Source organism: Symphodus melops (genome assembly GCF_947650265.1).
Source record: "Symphodus melops genome assembly, chromosome: 13".
NCBI lineage: Eukaryota > Metazoa > Chordata > Actinopteri > Labriformes > Labridae > Symphodus > Symphodus melops.
Genome location: NC_136703.1, coordinates 19992423 through 20015621, shown reverse-complemented (window position 1 = coordinate 20015621; position 23199 = coordinate 19992423). Strand labels below are relative to the sequence as shown.

General features: G+C 38.5%; 1 protein-coding gene across 3 annotated transcripts in view; it reads right to left on the bottom strand.

Annotated features, from left to right (window-relative positions):
* The window catches only part of LOC306834389 (chemokine-like protein TAFA-1), a 37556-nt gene extending 31666 nt beyond the window's left edge, over nt 1-5890 (bottom strand). Inside the window, exons 1-2 of one of the 3 annotated variants that reach the window (XM_079360265.1) lie at nt 5490-5890; nt 4089-4230 (exon numbers count right to left, since the gene is read on the bottom strand). In XM_079360265.1, the coding sequence (XP_079216391.1) occupies nt 4089-4230 (142 nt within the window). In that variant the 5' untranslated portion in view covers nt 5490-5890. Of the gene's footprint in view, nt 1-3432; nt 3538-4088; nt 4231-5489 lie in introns of those variants that run through there. The other 2 variants (XM_079360264.1, XM_079360266.1) reach the window with 2 other exon arrangements.
* Between the last annotated feature and the right edge of the window lie 17309 nt (nt 5891-23199).

The window sequence follows — 23199 nt, the reverse complement described above, 5'->3', positions numbered from 1 at the left end:
CTTACCTGAGAGAGCTGCACCACTTGTTAACATCGCAGTTACTAGACCACTTGAGCTAGTGTGCATGGATTTCCTTTCGATTGAACCAGATTCAAGTAACACCAAAGACATTTTGGTCATTACAGATCACTTTACAAAGTATGCAGTAGCAGTCCCTACTCGAAACCAAAAAGCTCTAACTGTAGCTAAGTGCTTATGGGATAACTTTCTAGTTCACTATGGTATCCCTGAAAGGCTTCATAGTGACCAAGGCCCAGACTTTGAGTCCCGAACGATAAAAGAACTGTGTGAGCTCATAGGTACCCAGAAAATCAGAACCACACCCTACCACCCGAGAGGGAATCCTGTAGAGCGTTTCAATAGGACCCTACTCAACATGCTGGGAACCCTTGACAATCAGAAAAAGAGTCACTGGCGTGATCATGTAAAGCCATTAGTACACGCCTACAACTGTACTAAGAACGAAGTGACAGGTTTTTCCCCCTATGAGTTGATGTTCGGGCGACAGCCAAGGTTACCGGTTGACCTAGCTTTCGGTTTGCCAGTTCATCACCAACCAGTGTCACATTCTCAGTACTATCAGAACTTGAAATCTCATCTTGAGACAAGCTATCGAGTTGCTTCAGAGAATGCAAAAAAGGTCGCAGATCGCAATAAAGCAAGATTTGATAAACATGTTGTTGAGTCTACTCTGAGAAAAGATGACAGAGTCTTAGTCAGAAATGTCCGCTTAAGAGGGAAACATAAGTTAGCTGACAAGTGGGAGTCAGATGTATATGTTGTCCTGAGACAGTGTGGGGACATTCCAGTATATGTTGTGAAACCTGAGGCTGGAGAAGGTCCACAGAGAACTCTTCATCGTGACCTTTTGCTTCCATGCGGATACCTACCTATGGATCCTGTTGAAACTGAAAATGACACACCAAAGACTCCAAAACGGCCAAGAACTCGACAGCATCCAGAAGTTGACACTTCAGAAGTGGATGACAATGAATCCCGATGTGATCCTGAAGAATATGATCATTTCAATGATAAGAACTTAACAGTTGAAACTCTAGGATTCACTTATCCTACTGAAACTGTGGAGAACGTCTCAGAAGACATTGAACCTTCTCAAAACTTGACTTCTATTGAACAAGATCCTTCAGGTGCAGCTGAGACTTTCCCTGAAGATACTTGTGACTTAAACTCACCTGATCTTGGAGGTCCCAACTTATCAGATTCTGGAGACATCAATCAACCTGATCTTGGAGAAATCAACATACCTGATCATGCAGATGACAACTTACCTGATCCAATAGAGGACAGTCTGCCTGTTGGACAAAACCTTCAACCTCTACCTGGAGAAAATCTGAACACAGTTTGTTCTCCTACACAGAACCTTGCAGAAACGAATGACAGTGAAGAGGGTGCAGACCGAAATGAAGCTCTAAGAAAATCCATTAGAGCCCGACAAGCACCAAAACGACTGACTTACCCTGAGCTAGGTAATCCACTGGTTACAATAGTTCAATCTTTATTTCAAGGATTGAGTGAAGCATTTACAGACGCATTTGTAGAACGTAGCTTCCAACAACCCAATGCAGTTTTTACAGTGTAGCCTTTAAGGTAATGCACAGGGACGTGCATTAGGTAAAGTGGGGAGGATGTAACCCACTTGGAAAAGTCACATTAACAAGAAATTGAATAAATAGAGAATACATTGTTAAAATGCATAAATAGGTTAATTATTAAGAAAAAGTTACACATATCTCATTTAGTTAAACTATTTACAAACTGAAATGCATAAATAACAATCCTTAAAAAAAGGTAGATGCATGTTTAATTCATTCAGAGTGTGTTAAAACAGTCAAACCGTTTAATTAAGAAAGTTAAATAAAGTTATGGCTGTGAAAAAATAATAGACGCTGTCTCTTTAAGAGATTCGCTGCTCTCTGTGTGTGGAGCGCGTGCAAGACAGACGCACGAGTGAGAGAAGGAGAGAGAGAAGCTAGCGAAAGGCTAAAGAGAAAACAGTGAGAAAAATACAGTGAAAGAAGTTTATTTAAGCTGAAAATCGACACCTACATGGTGATTGATAAAACGAATGTTGTGACTGAGTCTAGTGCAACAGTTTTTGATTTTGTTTACTTGGAAAGTGTTTGAGAAAATTAGCTTTTCTACCGCTGTGTGAGACGACACGCGACGCGGGACACAAGATGGCGAGCCAAACCCAAGGACATCGTTTCTAGAAGCAAGACATCACTTTCATCGTTCCAGTGGGAGAATTCGCTGCTACGGTTGGACTGTTGGTGAACTCGCTGCCAGAGCGGTAGGAGTATTGGACCCTTTTTGTTTTTGAATTGAGCTGAATTTAAGAAGCTGACTTGAACTGAATCGAATTCGAGAAGATAACTTTGAACTGAACTGAAATTGAGGTTTACATTTATACTGTTTGTTCATGATTGTCACTTGTGAACGTAGTGTAATTGTGATTATTTCATTTTCATGTGTGTCTTTAACTTGTTAAGAGGGAAGACAAGAAACTTAAAACCTTAAAATAGGTACAAACTTAAAACCTAAGAAACAAAGGAAATATTTACAGACCGGTCTGATCATAAAATAGGAAACCTAAAAAAGGGAACTAAAGTGACTTACCTTTACATTTTATTTTACCTGCAGGAGTGTTTCCATACATTTAAACAGTTATACTGTTCTGTCTTAATTCTGTGTTAACTTCAGTAAAGTGCCGGCTTTTGTTTAAAGTATATGGTCTCTGGTGTTATTTTTATTTTGTTACCCCACTCGAACAGAGCCTAGAACTGGTCCAGTAGCTAAACTTAGACACTCATTTGACACAAGTGCTACACTATGGTAAATGGAATGACAGGGCATTTACACTTTTACTAGAAGAAGCTCCTGAAGGACTGGAAATGTTCGCTTTGTACTTGTTTCCATCAGAGTTACCTGACTGCATATTTGAAATATTAATTCCATTTCCCTTTTGTTGACCTCAGAACACTTTTTTTTGAAAATATCTTATTTGTTAGTGTCGTTTTTTCTCCCTCCAGTACATGTCTGCCAGATGGGAATAATGAAATAAAGGTGTTGGAACAGGAAGTCTTCTGACTCACATGATTGAGAGTATTGAAAAAGACCCCTTGCTGATATGCAGGAAATAACAGACACCAAGGACCTGCACTTCTGCATCTACTTCTCCCTTTGAAGCTAGCTTCCTTTCCTCTGTCGAACCCTTAGATCATAATTATTTACCATAACCGCAGCTCACATCCGCCTTGAAAAAACAAAAAGTTCAAATGCAATGTTTCCGTCATTTTCTATCCAGTGTAATTTCACAGATCACAATCGCTCAGATCAATTTGAGAAGGAGCAGTGCAGCATGAAAATCAACTAGAATAACTCAAAAAGGAAGCTCAAGCAGTGTTCACTTACTAGTTTTGTGATCTTCAGGATTGGCATTTTCATGCTTTCCAGGGTATTTCAAAAAGGTGGCGTTGGGTGGCATCAGCCCAATTAAAACTGATTGGCCACCCCAGGTGCCACCTCATAAACTATGATTGGCCATTCAGAGATGAACCTGAGGTCAAACCAACTTATTGGGCTTTGTTGCAACAGGCTGCGATTTGTTTTCGTTACTTTTCATCAATAAAATGTTTCTTTTAAAATGAAGGCTGGTTCTTTTTTATCTCTTTCAGCAATTGAAAATGTTTTTACGCAGCCTGGTGTGCTGCGTACAGAATTTTAATAAATCTATTAACGTGAATGCTACAAATCATATTCAGTTAAAGTAGACACAATTAGTAGAGATAAAGGGTAACCAATGTGCAAACTTTCTAATGCCTAAATTAGTCTTAGTCAAAAACTTCTGGACATGCCCCTGAGGCTATCAAGGCCAAATCAAAATGAAAAAAGAAAACCCACTATGTCATTTCTGGTCAGCAAGGGAAAATATTGACAAAATAAAATAGAAAATGAGACATTGCTTGTGACATCTGATTAAACAGATGAGCGATCAAACCTTAACTGACTCAGTTACAGTATATCAAGACCCTTTGCTTTGTGTTTGTAGGTGCTTTGGAAGGACTCACCAATCATGTGGATGGTGGTTCGTCCAGGCCGTGTCCCATGATGCTGCTGGATGGTGTCGTAGAAAGTGGCCTGACACAGCTGGATGGCCGTCACACTGACCCAGAGGCACAGGCAGAGCAGCCAGGACATGACAGGACACATCTGCTGAGGACCGGCAGAGGTAGAGTCAACGCATACAAAAAATCCAGCATGTTCCCAGCCTTTGACCTTAAGCCCCCCCAAATGCCTCCAACACATTTACTCAAACACACTTCGAGAGTCATGAGCAAAAAATAAAAATAAGGACTTCAAGATTTTTTACAAGCATTCAAGCCTATAATTGGCCTTATCGCTCCTCGGTGGAGTTTTAGTCATCGAATGTATCATTAACATGATTATATAAGTATGAGTTCTTCCCCATTTTCTCTTCTTAGTTTGCCCTGTCTTGTCCCTGAGCCACAATGCTGCAAATGTGTAGTGATCCCTGGGGTGTTTTTCCCCCCATGCAGCAGAGATTTCCCATGACAGGCTGACTCCCTTCAACTCCTGAGCTGTGCTCCCGCCTCAGAACCCAAAAAAAAAATCCAAACTTGAAGAAAGATAAGATTTTGTGAGCAGCTGTCTGCCGAGGTTTTTCTGTATCTGTCAGAATAATGTGACAGTCACACAGCAGTAATGGGAATCAAAAACCTTGTAATGTTTCACCATACTGTTTAGATAAGAAATGAAAAAAAGAGACATAGAACGACAGTGAGGAATGCTCCTGGTCACAGAAGGAAAGAAATCTATGAAGGAGAAAATACAAAATGTTTCAGCCCTGAAATCATTTCACAGCAGTTTTATTCGCAGCAGAAAACTGCCTGAAAGAATCAGGTTACTCCCCATTGTATCAAATGCACCATATCAATATTAATATATCAATATAACTATAAATACAGTATATAGAACTTTAGCATCAAACTTACCAATAAATCGTGGGATTTCCAAATACATGCAAACTTTTATCAAACATTTCAGGTGTGTATTATTTCAGTTGAACCCATTGATTTTTTAAATGAATGAACAATACAGTTAAACTGAAGACGTCTCATTCCTTTCATAAGTTTAATGCGCTTTAGGGCATCTGAGGTAGAAATAAAATAGCTCAGAAAATGGCTAAGTGGCTCTAAAACATCTCAAATAAAATAATCATTCTTAGTTTGATCAATAATAAATCACATCAGGAAACAAGAGTACAGAAAGATGCTCTTTTTCAACAACAAACTACGATACAGTTCTCGGAATGGATTTTAGATTTTGTAATTCAACTCAAACTGATTTTCATGGTAAAAGCCCATTTTGCCATTTGTATGCAAAAAGCTTCATCTCTCGACAATGCTGTGATTTATTCTCTGCCCAGAGTAAAAAGAAGAAAATCTTACCTGAGCAACCAGACAATGAGTGTATAAATATCTCAGAAGAATGACATAAATCCATCCATAATGCTGCTCATGTTTATCCCATCCAATAAGTCTTGAATTTGGCTCGAGGAAGAAACTCCACTTACTCTGCCTGCCTGCTCCACACTTTGATAGCAACAGTCCAGTGATTCAGAAATGACCGTCAAGCCGGAGTCAGGAAATAGATTTACAGCTCTTTCAATTCCACCTTTGAAATATCACTGCTTCCCCTGGAGGAGCTGCTCTCACTGACACTGAATTCATTTGCCCCTTCGCATTTATAGGCACGTGCAGAGTGCTCCTTAATTAACTGTAGTGGAATCTCTTCTCTCACCGTCTGCATCCTTCCAGTGAGAGGCAACGTCTGAGCAGCGGCTCTCTCTCTCGCTGAGTCCCCCCCCCCCTCAGTGAGCACTAAGAGACAAATGTTTCCGTACAGGCTGGCTGAGTGTAAAGACTGTATCACATGTCTTAAAGCCAGACTGCCTCCGGATTAGATGGCATGGTGGGAGCTCCACCTGATCATATGCTTCAGAGACATGCAAATCAGGGACACTGGCAGCACATGATTAACAATTATTTACATTTAGAATAGTTTCTTGTTCATCAAAGGTATTTCTTTTCATTTCTGTTGTTTATTTTTGGTGGAAGGTTCTTCTTTTGCCTGCAAAAAGAAAGCCACAAACTTGCTTTATGTACTTCAAAGAATGTCAAGGTATTGAAAGTAAAGTTAACCAAGGCTATAGGAGGTCATAACAGCAGACATAAGCATACAGTGTGAGAAGGCAAAGACCTCAACCTAGTCCTTAGCATACTTTAATAATGTTAGAGGAAAGTGCACAAAAGATGATTAATAAAGATTGTGTTTTCACAAGCTGGGCAGAAAGGGACAATTGAAAGCAGATTGTGCTGAAAAATAATAGTAACCATTCATCTGAAGGCCATCTTCTTCTACAATGGGGGAGTGCTTCAGTCTGTGAGGGAGACGTAATGGCGATCAGAGCAAAGAAGGGGGAGCTGAGTGCTGTTATTAGGTGTAAATCAGCACAGATCTGTAAAAGTGGGAACACAGCTCCATCCTTCCTGTTCCCCGTCACCTTCACTAAAAGGTGAGCTCTACTTTCGTACTGTGTCTGGAGTTTTTTTTTTTATCACCTGCATGCAGAACATGCCCAAGGCCTGCAGCTCAAACTGCCATCTCTACGGCATAAAGACTTCACTTTTTATTTTGATGCTCGCTCAGTAAGAAAGGGTGCATTCCCAGTTCAGCAAGGAGTGAAGAAAAACCCGGAGTGAGAGGAACAGCAAGATACTGCTTGAGATGTAGGAACACTTTACAACACAGCATTAATGTCTGACGTGTTGGCAGCTTCAACTCTGTGCAGAGGGGAATTGGAGCACATAGTAGGAAGCCACATTTAATAAATTGCTGCGTTCTGGAGGGGAAAAATAGATCCCATGGAAAGGACATTTATTAATTGCTTCAGCACTTTTTCCTCTTGATACTGTGCTGTGATACAATGGTCAATTGTTTGGGTGTATGTAGAACTCCTGGCCTTAGATTGAAGAAACATTGATATCTCTAGGAAAATGTAGCTGCAGGGTTATTCTGTGTTCAATTACTTTCTGTGAGGGCAAATAAACAAGAGCTCTAGTTCAATGTTTTTGTTCATTTACCCAGTTTAACTAATCCAACAAAAAATAAATGATGTAACTTTTAAAGTAGAATCTACTATCCAATATTTGATTTAACCATTTATTATCCAACAATAAATCATTTTTAACTTCAAAATTCATTGTTGAATAAGGACATAACTTCACCACAGCAAAAACAAAATCAATACAGCAACTGAACACTATAAAATATAATAAAACTCAAATATCATAAAATCAAATCTAAAGTTTCTTAAAAAAATGATTGTACTTTAATCACTTGAGATATGGCTTTGCTAGTTTGACTAGCTGTGGCAGTACTTAAGGCAACTGGCCATTCAGCGATCAAGGATAGAGTTCTATTTTCTTAGTTCATGGTATTGCAGTAAGTCAGATAATGTTGAAATGTCTTATCAATTCTCTGCAGGGAGTTTGATGTTGCAAATTCTGTGACATTCAATGAGTAACACCTAAAGGCCCTTAGGTCATGATACTATTTTAGTTGCTTCTTAAATTGTGTTTTTTGTTTTGTTGAATCTTCCTGATGCTGCAACTTTAATTTGAATAAAGGATTTATCACAAGTTATCACAACCCACTTCTAACCCATGTGTTAGCCTCTCACTCATATCAATATCAAGCATTTCAGCACAGAAGAGAGAGTGTTCAGGTATCCAAAAAAGTTCAGTTTCTGTAGTTATTTCTCCATACATGTTATTGAAGCAAATATTAATACTCAGTTTGATCTATTTTTCCCTATGTTATATTTTTGGGTGATTTGCACCCTAGGATAGGGTAGGAAATGTTGGGAGAAGAGAGTTAGGGACGACCTGCAGCAAAGGGCCAAGGCTGAAGGCTGCGTCAAAATCACTAGGCTACTCAATACTGATAGTTTTCAGTATTCCTGATCATGTCAGAAACAACCTCTTGATTCCAAATGTATAAAAGTGGATATGGCTGGCTTAACATATCAAAAGGTATAAAACATTTAACACAATGTAACAGATAAACTGAATCATTGTCAATAATTGGAAGACAAAAAAGTCCCAGTGAAGTGCAGTCAATTGGATCTTTAGCCTAAGAACCAGAGGAATCTTTGAATTCATGTTTTATTTGTTCTGTCAGATGCATCTGGCCCCTGAAGTTTAGACAAATGTCCATCCAATCTGATTTGGGTCAAGCCAATCACAACCTTTTTTGTCTTTTATGGCGCTGTTGAGGCCGTTTTATAAACAATCAAGATGGCTGCACTGCTGCTAAAATGTTTTGAAACCACTACAATCAGTTATAAAGAACTTCAGGTCATGCTACCAAGTTTTGGCTATAAAATCATGTCATGCTTCATGTCTGAGTATTATGTTTAGAGGAAGCCAAATGAAACCGATGTTGACACCAGCTACCTGCATGCACCTTACCACTACACCACAAGTATAGTTGTTTAGGTTGTTTTCAGAGGCATTGAGGGTCTGACCTTGTTGTTGAAGTGGACATAATGTGGCTTGATTATTCCTGAATTCAAAACACTAGTATCAAGTTAATGCAGAATATTTCAATCACTAATCTTCTACTTTATAGGAAATTAAGATTATTGTACCAAGTCCTTCATGTTATATTTGACATGGGTTTATGTACTTCAACCGTGTGGCTCTTTTAACATGGTTTATTGAAAATCAATTATTTAGTTCAAAGGCGAAGAGGAAAAAGACATTTGGTTTTGGCTACACAGGCAATTCATGTCACTGGGATTACAAAACCATATACTATGATAGTATTCATACTTCAAAAGACGTCACATTGAGTAGTATGTTTCTAAATCATATTATGTAAAAGCAATGTCTGGAAGTATGGGTTGGTTGATTTTATTAAGTTTGATACAGGAAATGCATTGTGGCTCTCAAACGATCCAATCACAGAGCCGGCCAGCCAGCCACTCAGAGGCATGCAGATAAAAGTAACCGTCAAATTATTATCACTTAGCTGCATTCATGAACAGATGTATATTGTTCAAATTCCATTCACGGACCAACAGTCCTGTTACTTTGATGCTAGCTTATCAAATGTAGCTCGAGAAATATGTAAGTGACTTGTACTTAATTATGTTGCAAATGGCAAACTAACACAGTATTGCTTTTTGAAAGGACAAATATCATTAGGTTCATCTTTTATCTTCAGTGGAACAATATGCATATTGGCATGATACCAATTGATGGATCATTTACTTTTCTGTTTAATGTTTTTGGGAACTGGAATATTTCTACAGATACAGTATGTGATTTCCTCTCTGGACAGAAGCTTAATCAACACTGTGCAAAACCAATTCTGTCTTTGAAGACATTTGAATGTGTTGGACTCCGATCAAATGGTGCTTTCTCTACTCATCTCTCTACTGTACATGTCTACAGAGATGGGTAGCCACGTAGTTATCCCAGCTTCAGTGATTCTTGGTAACTTTCATGATGGCAAAATGCAGTCTTCATATTTGAAAGGATTTCAATACTTGAAGAACACATCATAAACATCCTCTTTGCAGTGCACGAAACCGCAAATCAAAAATATTTTCTTCCTTACCTGGAGACCACCAGTTTCTGTCTGAAGAAGGTTCATGCACTACTGATTCAATGGATCCTCCCCTAAAGGTTCTGACGGCTGCTTTCTGAAAAGTTACCAAGAAAACAAGACAAGTTTTGTTCGAATGTTCACAAAAGTTTTTTTCCTCTAAATCCTAACTGGTCTGAACAAATATGGCTAGGAAGCAGACAGCCAAACACCCCCACAGGCTTTTGGCCAGAAAGTTACAGACCTGGAGAGATGAGATTCTCAGGGACATGTCCCCAGCACCATGCTCCTTCTAACATCTGCCGAAAGACAACATGAAGCCACGTATTCTACCAATAATGGCAGGAACATTGGTGTATTCTTAACGCCTGTCTGAGTCCATGTCAAATTTCTGTTTCCAAATGGCATGCTTGCAAGATAAGGTGTTGGTCGCTTCTTTATGCCGAGGGTGGCTAAGCAGAGTAAAAATGTCAATAAATCGTTGTGATTCGCTCCGGGGTGGGAGAGCAGGAGATGTCTCAGGAAGAACTATGGAGCAGTTTCCCATTTAGCTTCCCCCTCAGCTGTGCCGACTCTTGTCATAACAGAGATCACGAAAGGTTTAGCTGCCCTAAAAAAGACGTGACATTTTAAGACGATATTACTGTTGATTATGATGCCGTTCCCAGGGGGCGGATTTCTACCAGACTCATAACATGTAATACTGTAGATCATGTCATACATCACCAAGCAATGCCTTTTGAACAACAAAAGAGGAGGAAGAGTAGAGGGGGGATTGTTGTAGATAAAAGTCATTTATTTCTACAGGCATTCCTGCTTTAAGTTTTTATTTTTTTTAAACCTCATCTCATGAACCCTCCATTCACACAGGATGTTTGTATGCTAGCTGTGACACCAAGAAGACAAGTGGTACGACACCAGCTTCAAAGACTCAATAATAGAAGAAGATAACATCTGGGTGTTTGTTTAACTACTGAAATATCTTTTCTCTGAGATCAATAAATCACTGCCAGTAAATAACTTACAGTGAAAGACTGAGAGGGACGCCTTTCAAGTGTTTCATTTGCATTTTCATTGAGTGTTTTTGTTTTTCTGAAGCATTCTCCACTCCTTTCTGGAAAGGTCAATTGGAATCGGTTGGTGTCTGCCTTATCTGCATGAGCCAACTCTCAAGTTCAGTCAAGTAAGAAATAAGATTATCTTTATAGTAGGCAGTGTGAGAATCTGGCCTTTGAATCTTATTCAGTAGAGTATTAATGTCTTCGCGGGTAGAATCAGCTTGGTACTGCTATTATAATAACTGAAGTCTTGAGTGGTGTGTTTTCCATTCGCTGAGCCCCTCATGTTTAATGGAAATTGGGTATCTCACCTTTTACATCAGTTGATCTTAACATTTAATAGATTCTTTTAAGGATATTAATCTTTTCCATTATATCTTTGTTGTGGATAAGAGCAGAGCACATTTCTCTCAGGTGAGGCAGCTCATTATCTTCCCAGACACAAACCTTTCTACACCTCAGGTGTGATATGAGGAAACTCAGGTGAAAAGCTGAAGGAAATCTGAACAGTTTGCTATCCTAATGCATGCCTAACACTGTTGTTTTCTCTAACATATAATTAAAACTGGAAAAGGCCTCCATTATTTTCTGAGTCCGATTGACATTTACTGAGAGCTACACTATTTGATCCCACCATTATGCCAAATGTCATTGCATGCACGTTGGGAGATTTTCAAATTAACAAAGAGAATCACGCTATTGAAAGAAAAAACAGAGCTTGCACATAGACATTTCAACATAAGTAGCCATTCCTTTGGCCCAAACTGCTGATGGCAGTCTCCAGAGAGAGCAGATGCCGTTGCCTTCTGGTTCTGAGCTTCACTGTTCCATCTCAGTAACCACCTTTGTGTCTCCTGAGATTTGCTACTGTAAAACCTGCTCTCTTTCGTGGCATCCAGGGGATGAAAAAAAACACAAAAGGTGGATTTTTCCCCCCTCTCTTTAAAAATGTCACCAGCCATCAGTAGCTATCTTCATTTTATGCGTTGCTTGCGTTTCTTTTCTCTGAGATTGTCAAATCAGATATCAAAATACTAAATGTGGCGATCACGGCTTCTTTGAGAGATTTGTAAAAAGGGGAGGGAATCTTATGAGAAGACATTTCCGACACAAAGCCTTAAATCAATCATTTTCCTTCTCTTCCGTGCATCTTCAGTGCTCATATGGTTGACATGGTGCATTGAAGTCATGTTGGCTCTATCACATCAAATGACAACCCAAAAAATTGTGGTCGTTCATGTAATTGAACCTGCCAGTCCTCCTCTGATGTCTGTGTTCATCTCCTGAGATGAAACCACGTTGGCCCTTCAGATGTTTGCATTAACACATGAATGACATGAACATAATAGTTTAGTCAGTGTTCCTGTTAGAGTTGATGCTGGATGTCAGGGATGCTCACACAACCAGATGACATTTAACAGTTAAACTGGTTAATCAGAGAGAAGTTCAACCCTTCTGAACATTTAGACGTTCAATCAGAGACAGACAACTGTAATGTGTTGTTCTGTATTTGTAAAGAACCTTAAAGGTTCAGGACAACATGGCTAACGTATGCCATATCTTTGCCAGTCCCTAGTGCAGTGTTAAAGGGATTCAGGACAAATCTCAGTCGGACAAGGTCAGAGTGTCTCCAGACACCTTTTGTGGAAAGCACTCAGCACAACAAATGGACCCTAAACTGTTTTATACCTGCTGTTTGAACTCCAAAGGCAGCTTTTCAGAGTTGATTATGGAGACCTAACCCAGCTTTCTCCATCTCACGGTGTTTGTTCTGGGCCACTGCTGACTGAATATGACGTGAACAGCTGGAGGGACCTCAGCAGCAGAGGGCAGCTGCAAACCTTTCTATACGTGTTAACGCAATTTCTTTAATGTAATGGTTGGAGGCTCAAAAGTTAATATAGTGTACAGTATAAGGCAACTCTGCAACAGATAGGGGAATTCTGTTATCCTGTGTGGAGAAAATTACGCTTTTTCTCCAGAAATAAAAAGCAACCAATGTCACATTTCTACATATTTTGTCTTACACAGACATTTTAATCAAGATTTAGGTTGTTGTAATCATTGCAAAATAGCATTGCTTATAGCTGTTCGGAAATGGGTAGACAACCTTTAAGACACACAAGCATTGTCTCTCCAAAAGAAACAAACTATTGGTCCACCCAAATGTATCATTTTGAAAAAGGGGAAGTGAACACTTTTTCTCTTTTAAACAAAGCATAATGAAAAATAGATGCTACTCAAATCTATAAAGCACATTATGCTGAAGCTTAAACACAAATGGGACAAATAGGCTTGGAACTTGATCATTTAACCTTTACTTTTACATTTTGTATACAATAACCAAACTGAATATAAAACGTTTTTAAGTTAGCTAAACAGTTATTTTTAGCTAACCTAAAACAAAACAAAAAAGCAAAAAAAACAAAACAATCATCACTATTTGTAATGAAAACATAAAGGAAATCCAGGGTAAAATAGAAAAATCCACGGCAGCAGGAAGAATAATTAGAATAGGCTGAAAGCAAAATTACTCTTCTTTGGAATACTTTCCCAACCTGTTCATGTGAACTTCATTTCACCATTAGTGAGCTCTGTACTTCTCCCCACCTCCACAGGCATAATATGAAAATAGCTCATATAAAAACTGAAATTGTAATTCTTTCCTCTGTAAAGAGAGATGATTGCGCATCAAGTTGGCTGCTTGAAGTACCTCCTGTGTATGACTCCTGTGTGGTTGAGGGAGGAGGCATTTTTCTTTCAACCAATGGAAGAGTGAGTCAGGTTTATGACTACGGGGAGCAGAGGGTGGCCTTTATTTCCCTGAGAAGAGTCATTATTATTGCCCTGCAAATTTATGGCTTGCTTCTGCAAAGAACCTACCAGCAGAGTGCCTGTCATTTCTCTTACTATCTTATGCATTATTGATAAGCCTATGGTCCTATCATCCATTGTGTGCTTCTGCCATAACTCAACACTAGAAAACAACACATACAGTATACAGTAAATGTGTAGGGTGAGTTTTTCTTTTGTTTCCACACTGTATTATATAACGCTGTATTATGAGGCATTTCACCTGTTTAATAGACGTATTGACAAGAAGAAAGCCACAACTCTGAACCCTCTTAAAAAAAATTATGTGAGGTGTGTGATGATGAAGCTATTTATTGAGCCTTCCTGACGGAAAACATCTAACAGGCAAAAGATAAGAAACCCACTATTAAATACTGATTCCCCTGCAGAATCACAAAATCAGATGACACTTTTGGTCATGAAGCAGTTTATATGGGTTTGACAGAATAGATGTGGGCTGTAATGAGCAAGATGCTCAAGTTCGGACACGACAGACGAGTTATTTTTTCGTTTTTCATTATACAGGTAAACTGTGAAGTGAAACCAGGAGGGAAAAAAAGTTATTTGTATTAAACCTCTTTGAATCATGTGAAAGGAATGGAAATAAGATATTCAAGTGCAACTAACAGTATGGTCTGGTTAAAAAAATAAATAAAAAAAAAAAGTGTTAAAGTAAAATGTGGAAAAAAGAAAACCGCCAGAGCAACTGATTAATTGTAAGAGTCTGCTTCAATTAATACATCCTGATAAATGGTTGCTATTAGCAATATTCTCAGCAGTTACATGGGGGAGATAATTAGATCATCATGTTGTTAAGGATAATAAGAATCAGCCTCTTGCAACAAAGGATGCCCTCCTTTGACTCTGTCCTTCACCTGGCTGTGAGCACTGAAGCTGTTCAAAGCCAAAGCAACAAAAAAATTTAAAAAAAGGATAAAGGCTCAGCCATCTCTCATTTTCCCGTTAGCAAAAGGGCTTGTAAAGCTGCCATCTTCTGACATTGGGATATGCACAAATTATAGCTGTAGATATAGGCTACAACACGCTCGAATATCAGAACCACTGCATAGTACTAAACAAGTTAATCAGTGATGTTTTGGCACCTCCCACATATGCTGCCTTTTTCTCGTTGTCTTTTTTCCTCTGAAGCTCCTCTCTCTGAAGGACCCTTCAGACCAGCAGCAATCATCCTATTTAGACAGCTGAGAGGACGGCTTTATTGAAACGTGGTTTTGTGTACTGCTGCCTGCGCATGCAATCATGCTCTTCACTTCATCCTGATGAGGTTAATTTCAGTCTTTTGTCTATATTTTGCTTATTCTGTTGTTTACGTTAACAGTTAAATTCGACTGCAGAACAAGCAAAGTGTTTTATTCTTTGTGAATTATTAATCAATCACATTGGCCTTTTTTTTATTATTTGGGTTTTATGCCCTCTTGATGCCAACACATGCTGAACTAGTCATCATATTGGATATTTTGATGCCTTAATCTTAATTCAATTTTAAAAATGGGTCTGATGTCATATTTAAAGCTGGACATGTGGCTTTGCATCCTGAGTTGCACCAGTGACGGAAGATAAAGACTTAACAAATTTGTTTATTAGCTTCCCACTTTCTGAGGCTCGGCCAATCCATCACCACTGAACGACCTTATGAATATATTACAATACATTAAAGCTGATTGGCTGCGCAGGAGTCAGTTTGTGAGTTATGTTGTTTGTCATTCCGTTGCATTAGCTCTAACTCTTCTCTGTGTTACAATTATAGACACTGCGGCAAATGTTGGCAAAAATCTCTGAAAATATTTGTCAAATAATTCTTTCAGATTAAATTTTCTACACAACAGAAAAAGTAAATTACTTGTAATGTCACTTAATACTTCATCAGCGCCTACTCACACATGATGCAGACCCAACTAAAACATGATAACCAAATGTTCTCGTACGCATATGCACACCACTCTTTGATTTGACATGCCTGGCAGGAAGAGGAATGACTGGACTGATTCAGAGAGAAAACACCACAAAAAAGAATACGACTGTGTGAGAAGAAGTTTTCGAATTTAAAGTGAGGAAGCTACAAGAACAACTTCTGTGCATCCATGCATTAATATGCTGATATCCTATGATGTGAAATGTCATATCAAGGAACCAAAGCACAAAACATTATTGCAACCTTTTCATGAAGTTCTCATTCAGAAACATGAACAACAGCAGCTTGGGTTGTGCCACAAAAATCATGTTATGATGCCCTGGTCTTAGTAAGTGAAGTAGAGATACGATAAAAGCAACGTTCATGGGCAACAAATAAGTGAAATAAACAGGTGACTTATCAAGAAGACAGGTCTACATCATGATAAAATCCATGTTAAGCTTAAAGAATACAGCTTAAATGACAGATTTTTCATAGTCTTTAATAATTAATTTTATCAATAGTTCCAGTTCATATCAAAAACCGTGCATGAGGTTAGCCCTGGTTAAATGCAGTGGATAAAGTTTGTGCTTTATGTTCAGATGTTCCCTGCAGTATTCCATCGCAACTCTACCTCCCCTTACTTCTGATCAAGCAGTAGCATCCAGTCTTGAGTGGGAAAGTGAGAAAAAACAAGTGTTCATCTAGTGTCCACTTAAGACTGGCTGCAGAAGCCCAAGAAGTCACATACACCCAAAATTGTCTATTTTTACATCAAAAATAAACATGTTTAAAGCTACATTCAAATAACGAAATTGGTCTAAATATTATATTTAATACAGGTTGGGGAGGGGGCAGTGATGAATGGTAAGAGTTATTCATAATAAGGTGTGTGGCGGATCTGACTGATGGGGGTTCTCGGTGTAAGGTTTTGGCAGGAGGATTAAACCCACCTTCAGCTCCAGCTCTTCATCTGGTTTTAGGTTGTGTGAAAGTTAGGTTGGGACAATATTTCCAGCCTGGCACCTTCCATCGACAGGCTTTCATAGCCCCCTCCAGTAACCAATTGGTGACACTATCAAGCCTTGTCCACTATTATTTACAGTCTATGCCCTGACACTAACAGTCAGACTAACCACAGCCCCATATACATTAAACGCTAAGATTTAATATAACAAAAAACAATGAGCGTACTGCTTGTAAGTTTAGCCACACTTATAAGTATAATTAGTTCTAAATAATCCCAAACTATTATCTTTTTACTGAAACTTAACCAGTCCTTTTTGCAACAAAAGAACAATAATTCAAAAGACTTGAAGGTCCGTCATATTTGACTAGGCAGGGCAAAATATATAGTAGCACATTTTAGCAACAGGGCAATTTAAAATTCATAGTGACTTATTAGTTGGAAACAAAAACATTTTGAACATTTTACAAAAAAATCATATAATAATTTTGGAATATGTCACAGTAACGCAGTCGAGCGATTTAGTTGCCAATGACTGGTTCACTGTTGCTTCAGCTAAACCATGTCGATTGTTTAATTTTGCTCCCTGTACTTTTATTTTAATGACTATAAAATACTTCTGACGTCTGCAAAACAGAAAATGAGGCTTTGAATGACTTTCCCCCCCACCTGTGTAGCGACTGAAAACACCATTAAAACTGACAAATACTCACAAATAGGTAAAGTCTAAAAAAAAAAAGAACTCCATTGTGCACTCTCTGTGCGCTGCACACAAAGACATCTACTTTCTATCATCATTTTCCTCTGAGAGAACCAATAAGGTCTACTTTAAAGACGCTTTATTGACTTGTCCATATGGTTTATAGGTTTCGGAATGGCTCCACTTCTCTTTCGGAAAAGAATGAGAATTTAATCACACACCTTTGGTGGGCTTAGCGAAGCAGCTGTGGCAGTCAACAACCTTGTCATGTCAGTCTGAGACTCAGGAGAAAGTGTCCTTGAAACACAAAGAACCTCAGATGACATTGATTCAATTTAGCCAATGTAGCGCTCATTCTTGATAACAAAGGCCGGAATACTTAGAACCTTTTCAGCACTGACAATCAGAATCCATAATGCACTGTGTATACAAGTTCGTCATTTCTTCCTCCCACTTTCCCAACATCGTCACTGCTCCCTGCTCATAAATTATTTCAGTTCAGGCTAATTATACAATTAATGATTCTGGGTCCAGGCCAGAAATGTGCAGATGACACAATTTAGTAACATATTCCCAGTATTACAAGGTTTCTGATGTGTAATTACACAGATGTTAGGAGGGAATCAGGTACTGTACGTGAGCTTGCAGTTGATTTGTGCCATCATGTTTTATCCTGCTTTTCATTTTGAGGCAAGGACAAGCCGATACGCCTCAGTTGCTCTTATAATTATTTTTGCTTCTCTCTCTTTTTCATGCCCAGTCTTCTCTGTCATGCTCTCGGTCTCAGCCGCAGCCTGGTCGCTGATCCCCGAGGATATGCGAGCTGGAATGCCTATCTAGGACGTCTGCAGACGGAGATTGGGAACTATCTTAGATTCAATACAATTTTCCAAATGAAGACTGAGGAATTAAATGAAATCTTACAATGTTATCTCTGGTCGAATTGGTCACTCAAGTGTGCTGCCCTGATAAACTGATAACACAAGCCATTTACTTTTTATTATCCACATGCCACAGATTGCATCTGTCTGCAATTGTGCACAATGTGAAGCTGCTGCTGTGGTTGTTTGTAGTTTGTCATCCACTCCTTTAGCTCTTCAATCATCAACTGTTCATAACGCAGTGGAATTCAGTGTGGTATTCAAAGGATAGATTATAATCCACAGGACAATTCTTTTATTCTTCCTGTAATATGCAGAAAACAGCACCAGCGTCCCCAGACATGCCAGCTTCAGTGGTTGTCTGTGTTTGCCAGATAAAGAGGAACAATGGTTCTAATAGGCAGCAGAGAGTCTCTACGTCCAGTATTTCAGTGCTGCACATTTGTTCTCACAAAGGCTAAATGTATTTTGAGTGGCAGATTAAGCATATTGGTCAGGGGCTCTGCATTGTCAACACTGAAAAGTGGGCTAAATGTGTGTTTGGATGATAATTCACACATTCTTGGGCTTGACGGCGCACAAAAAGCCGTTCTGTTCTCGGTTTTGGGAAATGTGTTTCACAGATTGTTAATTATGTGTAACATAATCTCATTAATTCTCTTTGCTTTGCGACTCAATTTCTTTTACAAGCATTAGTCATGACTGAGTAGTTTGAGGGGTTTAAGTTCCCTCTTTTGTCAGAGTTTAAAATATGACCGTGTTCATCAGGGATCTGCTTTGTCACATTTGTATTCCACGAGGAAGCCTGATGACCAGCTGCAGCAGCGACACAGTTCTGCCTGGTCGAGTGTCTGCTTTACCAAACTGTCTTCTCTGGAAGACACAAATTCCAATCGGAGTCAAATGAATAATGAAGCATGGTCCGCTTGAGGTTGTGGCTATATTTGATTGACAAGTCTTTGCCCCATGTCAACCATAATAGTGGTGTATCTAAAATGGTTACCCTGTACTCCAAGAAACAAAATTACAGCCAGAATGCCAAATTAGACACAAAAACCATTAAATAATTTCATTGTGGTTATGCGCTCTTTTTACGACAATATTTTACTACCATAGAGTTCTTCAATTACAATTTATGTATGTTGATGTACAAGTGTAGATGTAAACGAATAACTATCACCTTTAAAGTTTACAGTTAATCTCAGTTTTACAGAATCAAGTTTTCATCAAGTAACAGTTCATTGTTAACTGTCAGGACTAATTCACTCTAAATACTTGTGTAGTGATTGTCTTTGGCACCAGCAGTCCAACCAGCAGATCAACAAATGTAGAGTTGTTGAAACACATTTCTCCCAGGAGTTTACAGAAAGGAAAATTAGGGTTAAAATAAAATAAGTCCCAAATTCATAACATGGCCATGCATGTGATGTTGAAGTTGGATTTGTAAATGCATAGTTACTTACATGTTTGTATAACACATTGTAAAGGTAATGTCAATGAAGGGTTCACAACATGTACCACTGGCCCCATGTGGCCCAGGTCCTCAAAGTTTTCAAAGCTTGGACTCGTATTATGCTTAATTCCGCCCTTCTGATTGTTATATTAATATATATTGCATTCTTTGGTTTTGATTGATAGATTGAGCTGCATTTTAATAGTGCTTTTGATTGAGGTTTAGCTAGCAGCTAAGTATGAAATAATCATGGAATATTCTTGGGTAATTTGGGAATGAATTGTTGATTAGTCAACTCTCATAAAAGAAATGAACAATTTGATCAAAAATGCCTCGAAAGCTCCTAAAGGTTTCAGCTTGTGTAATTTAAGGATTCGCTTCTCGCTGTTTTATAATCACTGCGAGCTGAATATCTTTGGCCTATGGATGTTGGTTGGGCAGAATGATTGAATGTGACACATGGAAATTTTTTACTGATTTTTGACATTTTGAAGACTAAACGATGAATATTCATCAATATTCATTACATATAAATATTCATCAGTCTCAGCCCTAGTTTTATCTTTAATAATGCATAGTATTTTATGAGCTTTTGGGTTTATTTTTAGGTAAAATTTTACTTTGCTAGGCACTTGTAAAATGCTAGGTAAAAAGTTCATTATAAAGTAAATGTGCTCTGTAACAAAGAAGTGCAAAACCACAAAAGGACCTCTTATTTGCCGTGCTTCAGTATATGTATGTAGTTATTTTTCCAAAACTGGTACACACAGCTCACTGTTTATGTATGTTTACAAATGAAATGAATCTTCAGTGTGTACATTAATGATCAGTATTATCAGCTATCTGAGAATGTTGAAGCACTCTGATTCTTGCTCAGAGGATTGTGGCACACAATCTCGGCTTCTTCCGTTTTTTACCCAAAACATTAAGATGTTGTCTGCTTGTACGAAAAAAAGTCGAATTTTTAAGAATATCTGGAGGATACAGATTATTGTTTGCTATGTAAATATCAAGGTGACCTCCATTGTTGTTATGGTGGCTGTTTGGAAAGATTATCGATTTTGTGAGTTGGGTACTCTGAGCCTCGTTTTCCTCTAAATGATCTCAGTAAATCTTGTGTTTCAGCAGTCAGTTAAGACACACTACAGGACAAAGTGTCTCCACTCTCCACAAGGTGTGATTGAGTCCTTGAGAGCTCCTTATAAGGAATGAAACTGCAATCGCAACTCTGTCTGCTACATATCAAGATGTCCTGTGTGTGTCCATGTTAGCAGCCCTGTCTATCGATGTTTATTTTAGACCAGCGATGTGTCATTAATAGCTCTGTCCACAGGGCTGATGAATAAACTCTTAAGTCTCTGCTATTTGCATGACAGTGCCCTCCCTCCAAGTGTAAACATTGTGAAGACAGATTAGTTCTGCTGCTGTGGGTAAAGAAGATTAGCAGAGATTATTAACAAACATGTAGGATTAAATGGTATCACTCCCGTCTTTACAGACATACCAGCCATGTCGTGAAAACAGAACTCAGGGTTGAACCAGTGGGGTGGTTCAAAGATGGCATCTCGATCGGGTAGCAGTCGTCGTGGGGATTGGACGCATTGCTGCCTGGATTCAATCTTTCTGGTCCTAATTAAAGGGAGATTTAGTGACATCAGTCACAGTTCATCACAGTGATTATGCTCAAGCTGTTCACAGAGGAGTTGACACAGAGTTTATGGGAGCGGCCATTAATTGTAGGTTTTCACTCTCTCACTTTGTGTCTCCTCATTAACCTGAAAATGTGTCCATTAAAGTTAATGGCAGCTGTCGTATGCCACATATTGGCACTATAATATTGATACAGACATTATCAGAGAACGGCCTCCAGTCATGATTTGAGTGTCAATTGCCTCTATTCCAGCTGGTCTAAACTTATATTTTATTATTTATTTCTGGTTACAAACAGGGTTTTTTCCCCCACTCCAATAGATAAACAAAACAGCTATCAAAGGAAATGAGTCCAAAATTAAGTTAATAAAAATGCTCCACTGTAAGAGAAACAAAACTAACCGATCATGAATAAAACGTTATCTTAAAAGATCAGTTGTTCAGCTTCTATAAGCGTATAACAAGTTAAAAGAATGTCCTCTTAGTGATATCAGTCCCTTGTATTGAATTACAATACAAAAGCATTTTTAAGGTCAGCCTTGATAACAACATTTGATGACGTGATCTGGAGCTCAGGGTAACTGAACATATATTACCATATTCTCAGATTTTACAAACCACTCAATGAAATGTTTGAGCAAGGAAATACATGAACGTATGTTTGATGAATGATCTTTAGTTGCAGTCAGATGAAGTAGTTCATTCATGATGCATCATATTAATGATATTGTGTATACTAGAAATTTAGAATATCATTAAATTCTGATACACACATTTCTCTTCAATTGTGGTTTAACGTGAAACTTCGCATACACGTTTTTGATATTGTGAACGTCAGGTGACCTCCTGTATTGTAAGATGTTTAGTTGTGATTTTGGTACTTTTATCTGTTTTTATTTCCTCAACCACTGCCAAAGCATTACGCTTCTTCACACCAAGATGTACGTGTTAAAGGTATGTGGGGAAACTGGACTATGTTGAATAAATTGAGTTTGGGTAAATAAATAACCCAACAGCAATATAGAACGAAACCATGAACGCTGGGTAACATTAAAGAAGAGCAGCATTGCAGGATGCAAAGAGAAGACAACCCAAACCAGAAGCCACGAGCTTACACTCTTAATCTCATTTCCAGATAATGTTATCTTAGCTTATAAATAAACATATTGATTTGTTCACTTAAGCAATTTTGCTCCATCTACAAAAGAAAGTCAATAAGCACCTTGCAGGGACGTGATAAAAATGGATTCTTTAAGCAGCCCTCTCTAATAATGGCATTGTTCTTTTCCTGCTGTACTCCTCCATGTATCTTGTGTCATATAGGTGCTCAAGGCCAGACACTAAGGGGGTGTAATCATACAATATGTAGGAATATAAAGTTTAGAATATAAAGTTTGACCTGTGGTAGGATGATATGACCTGGCATAAAATGACAGATTGTATCTGCAGTCAGAATGTTCGCTGTGAGTCAGAATCTTTGAATTTGTTTCACAAAGTTCTTCACGGTGCACAGAATATGAATGTGTTCCACTCGAGAAAGTGTCATTAAAGAAAGCCATTTGAATTTGTGAAAAAAATGTGGTAAATGCATCTGTTATGTGTTTAAAACTTAATAAAAGTCAGCGAGGCCAAGTTCAACATTTCAGCCCTTCACCTTCACATCAGATGGTGGCTTTTACATGGTAAATGGATTTTAGCTTATAAAGTGCGTCTCTCATCTTCTGAATACTAAAAGTGCTTTAACACCTCAAGCCACACCTGTCCATTCACTCACTGAAGCCAGAGGTTGCTATGTAAAGTGTCCATTGGTATTAATCAATCCTATTTGTACTCATTCATACGCCGTCACTGAAGCAGCGGGAGCACCATTGGGTTTACTGTCTTGTCCAAGGACACATTGGACATGTCACTACAGGAGCTGGGGCTTGAACCCCCATCTTTCCTGTTGGGAGACGACCGGAATATTAAAAGGATGTAGGTTCCCTCAAACTTACTTCAAAAACATATAACT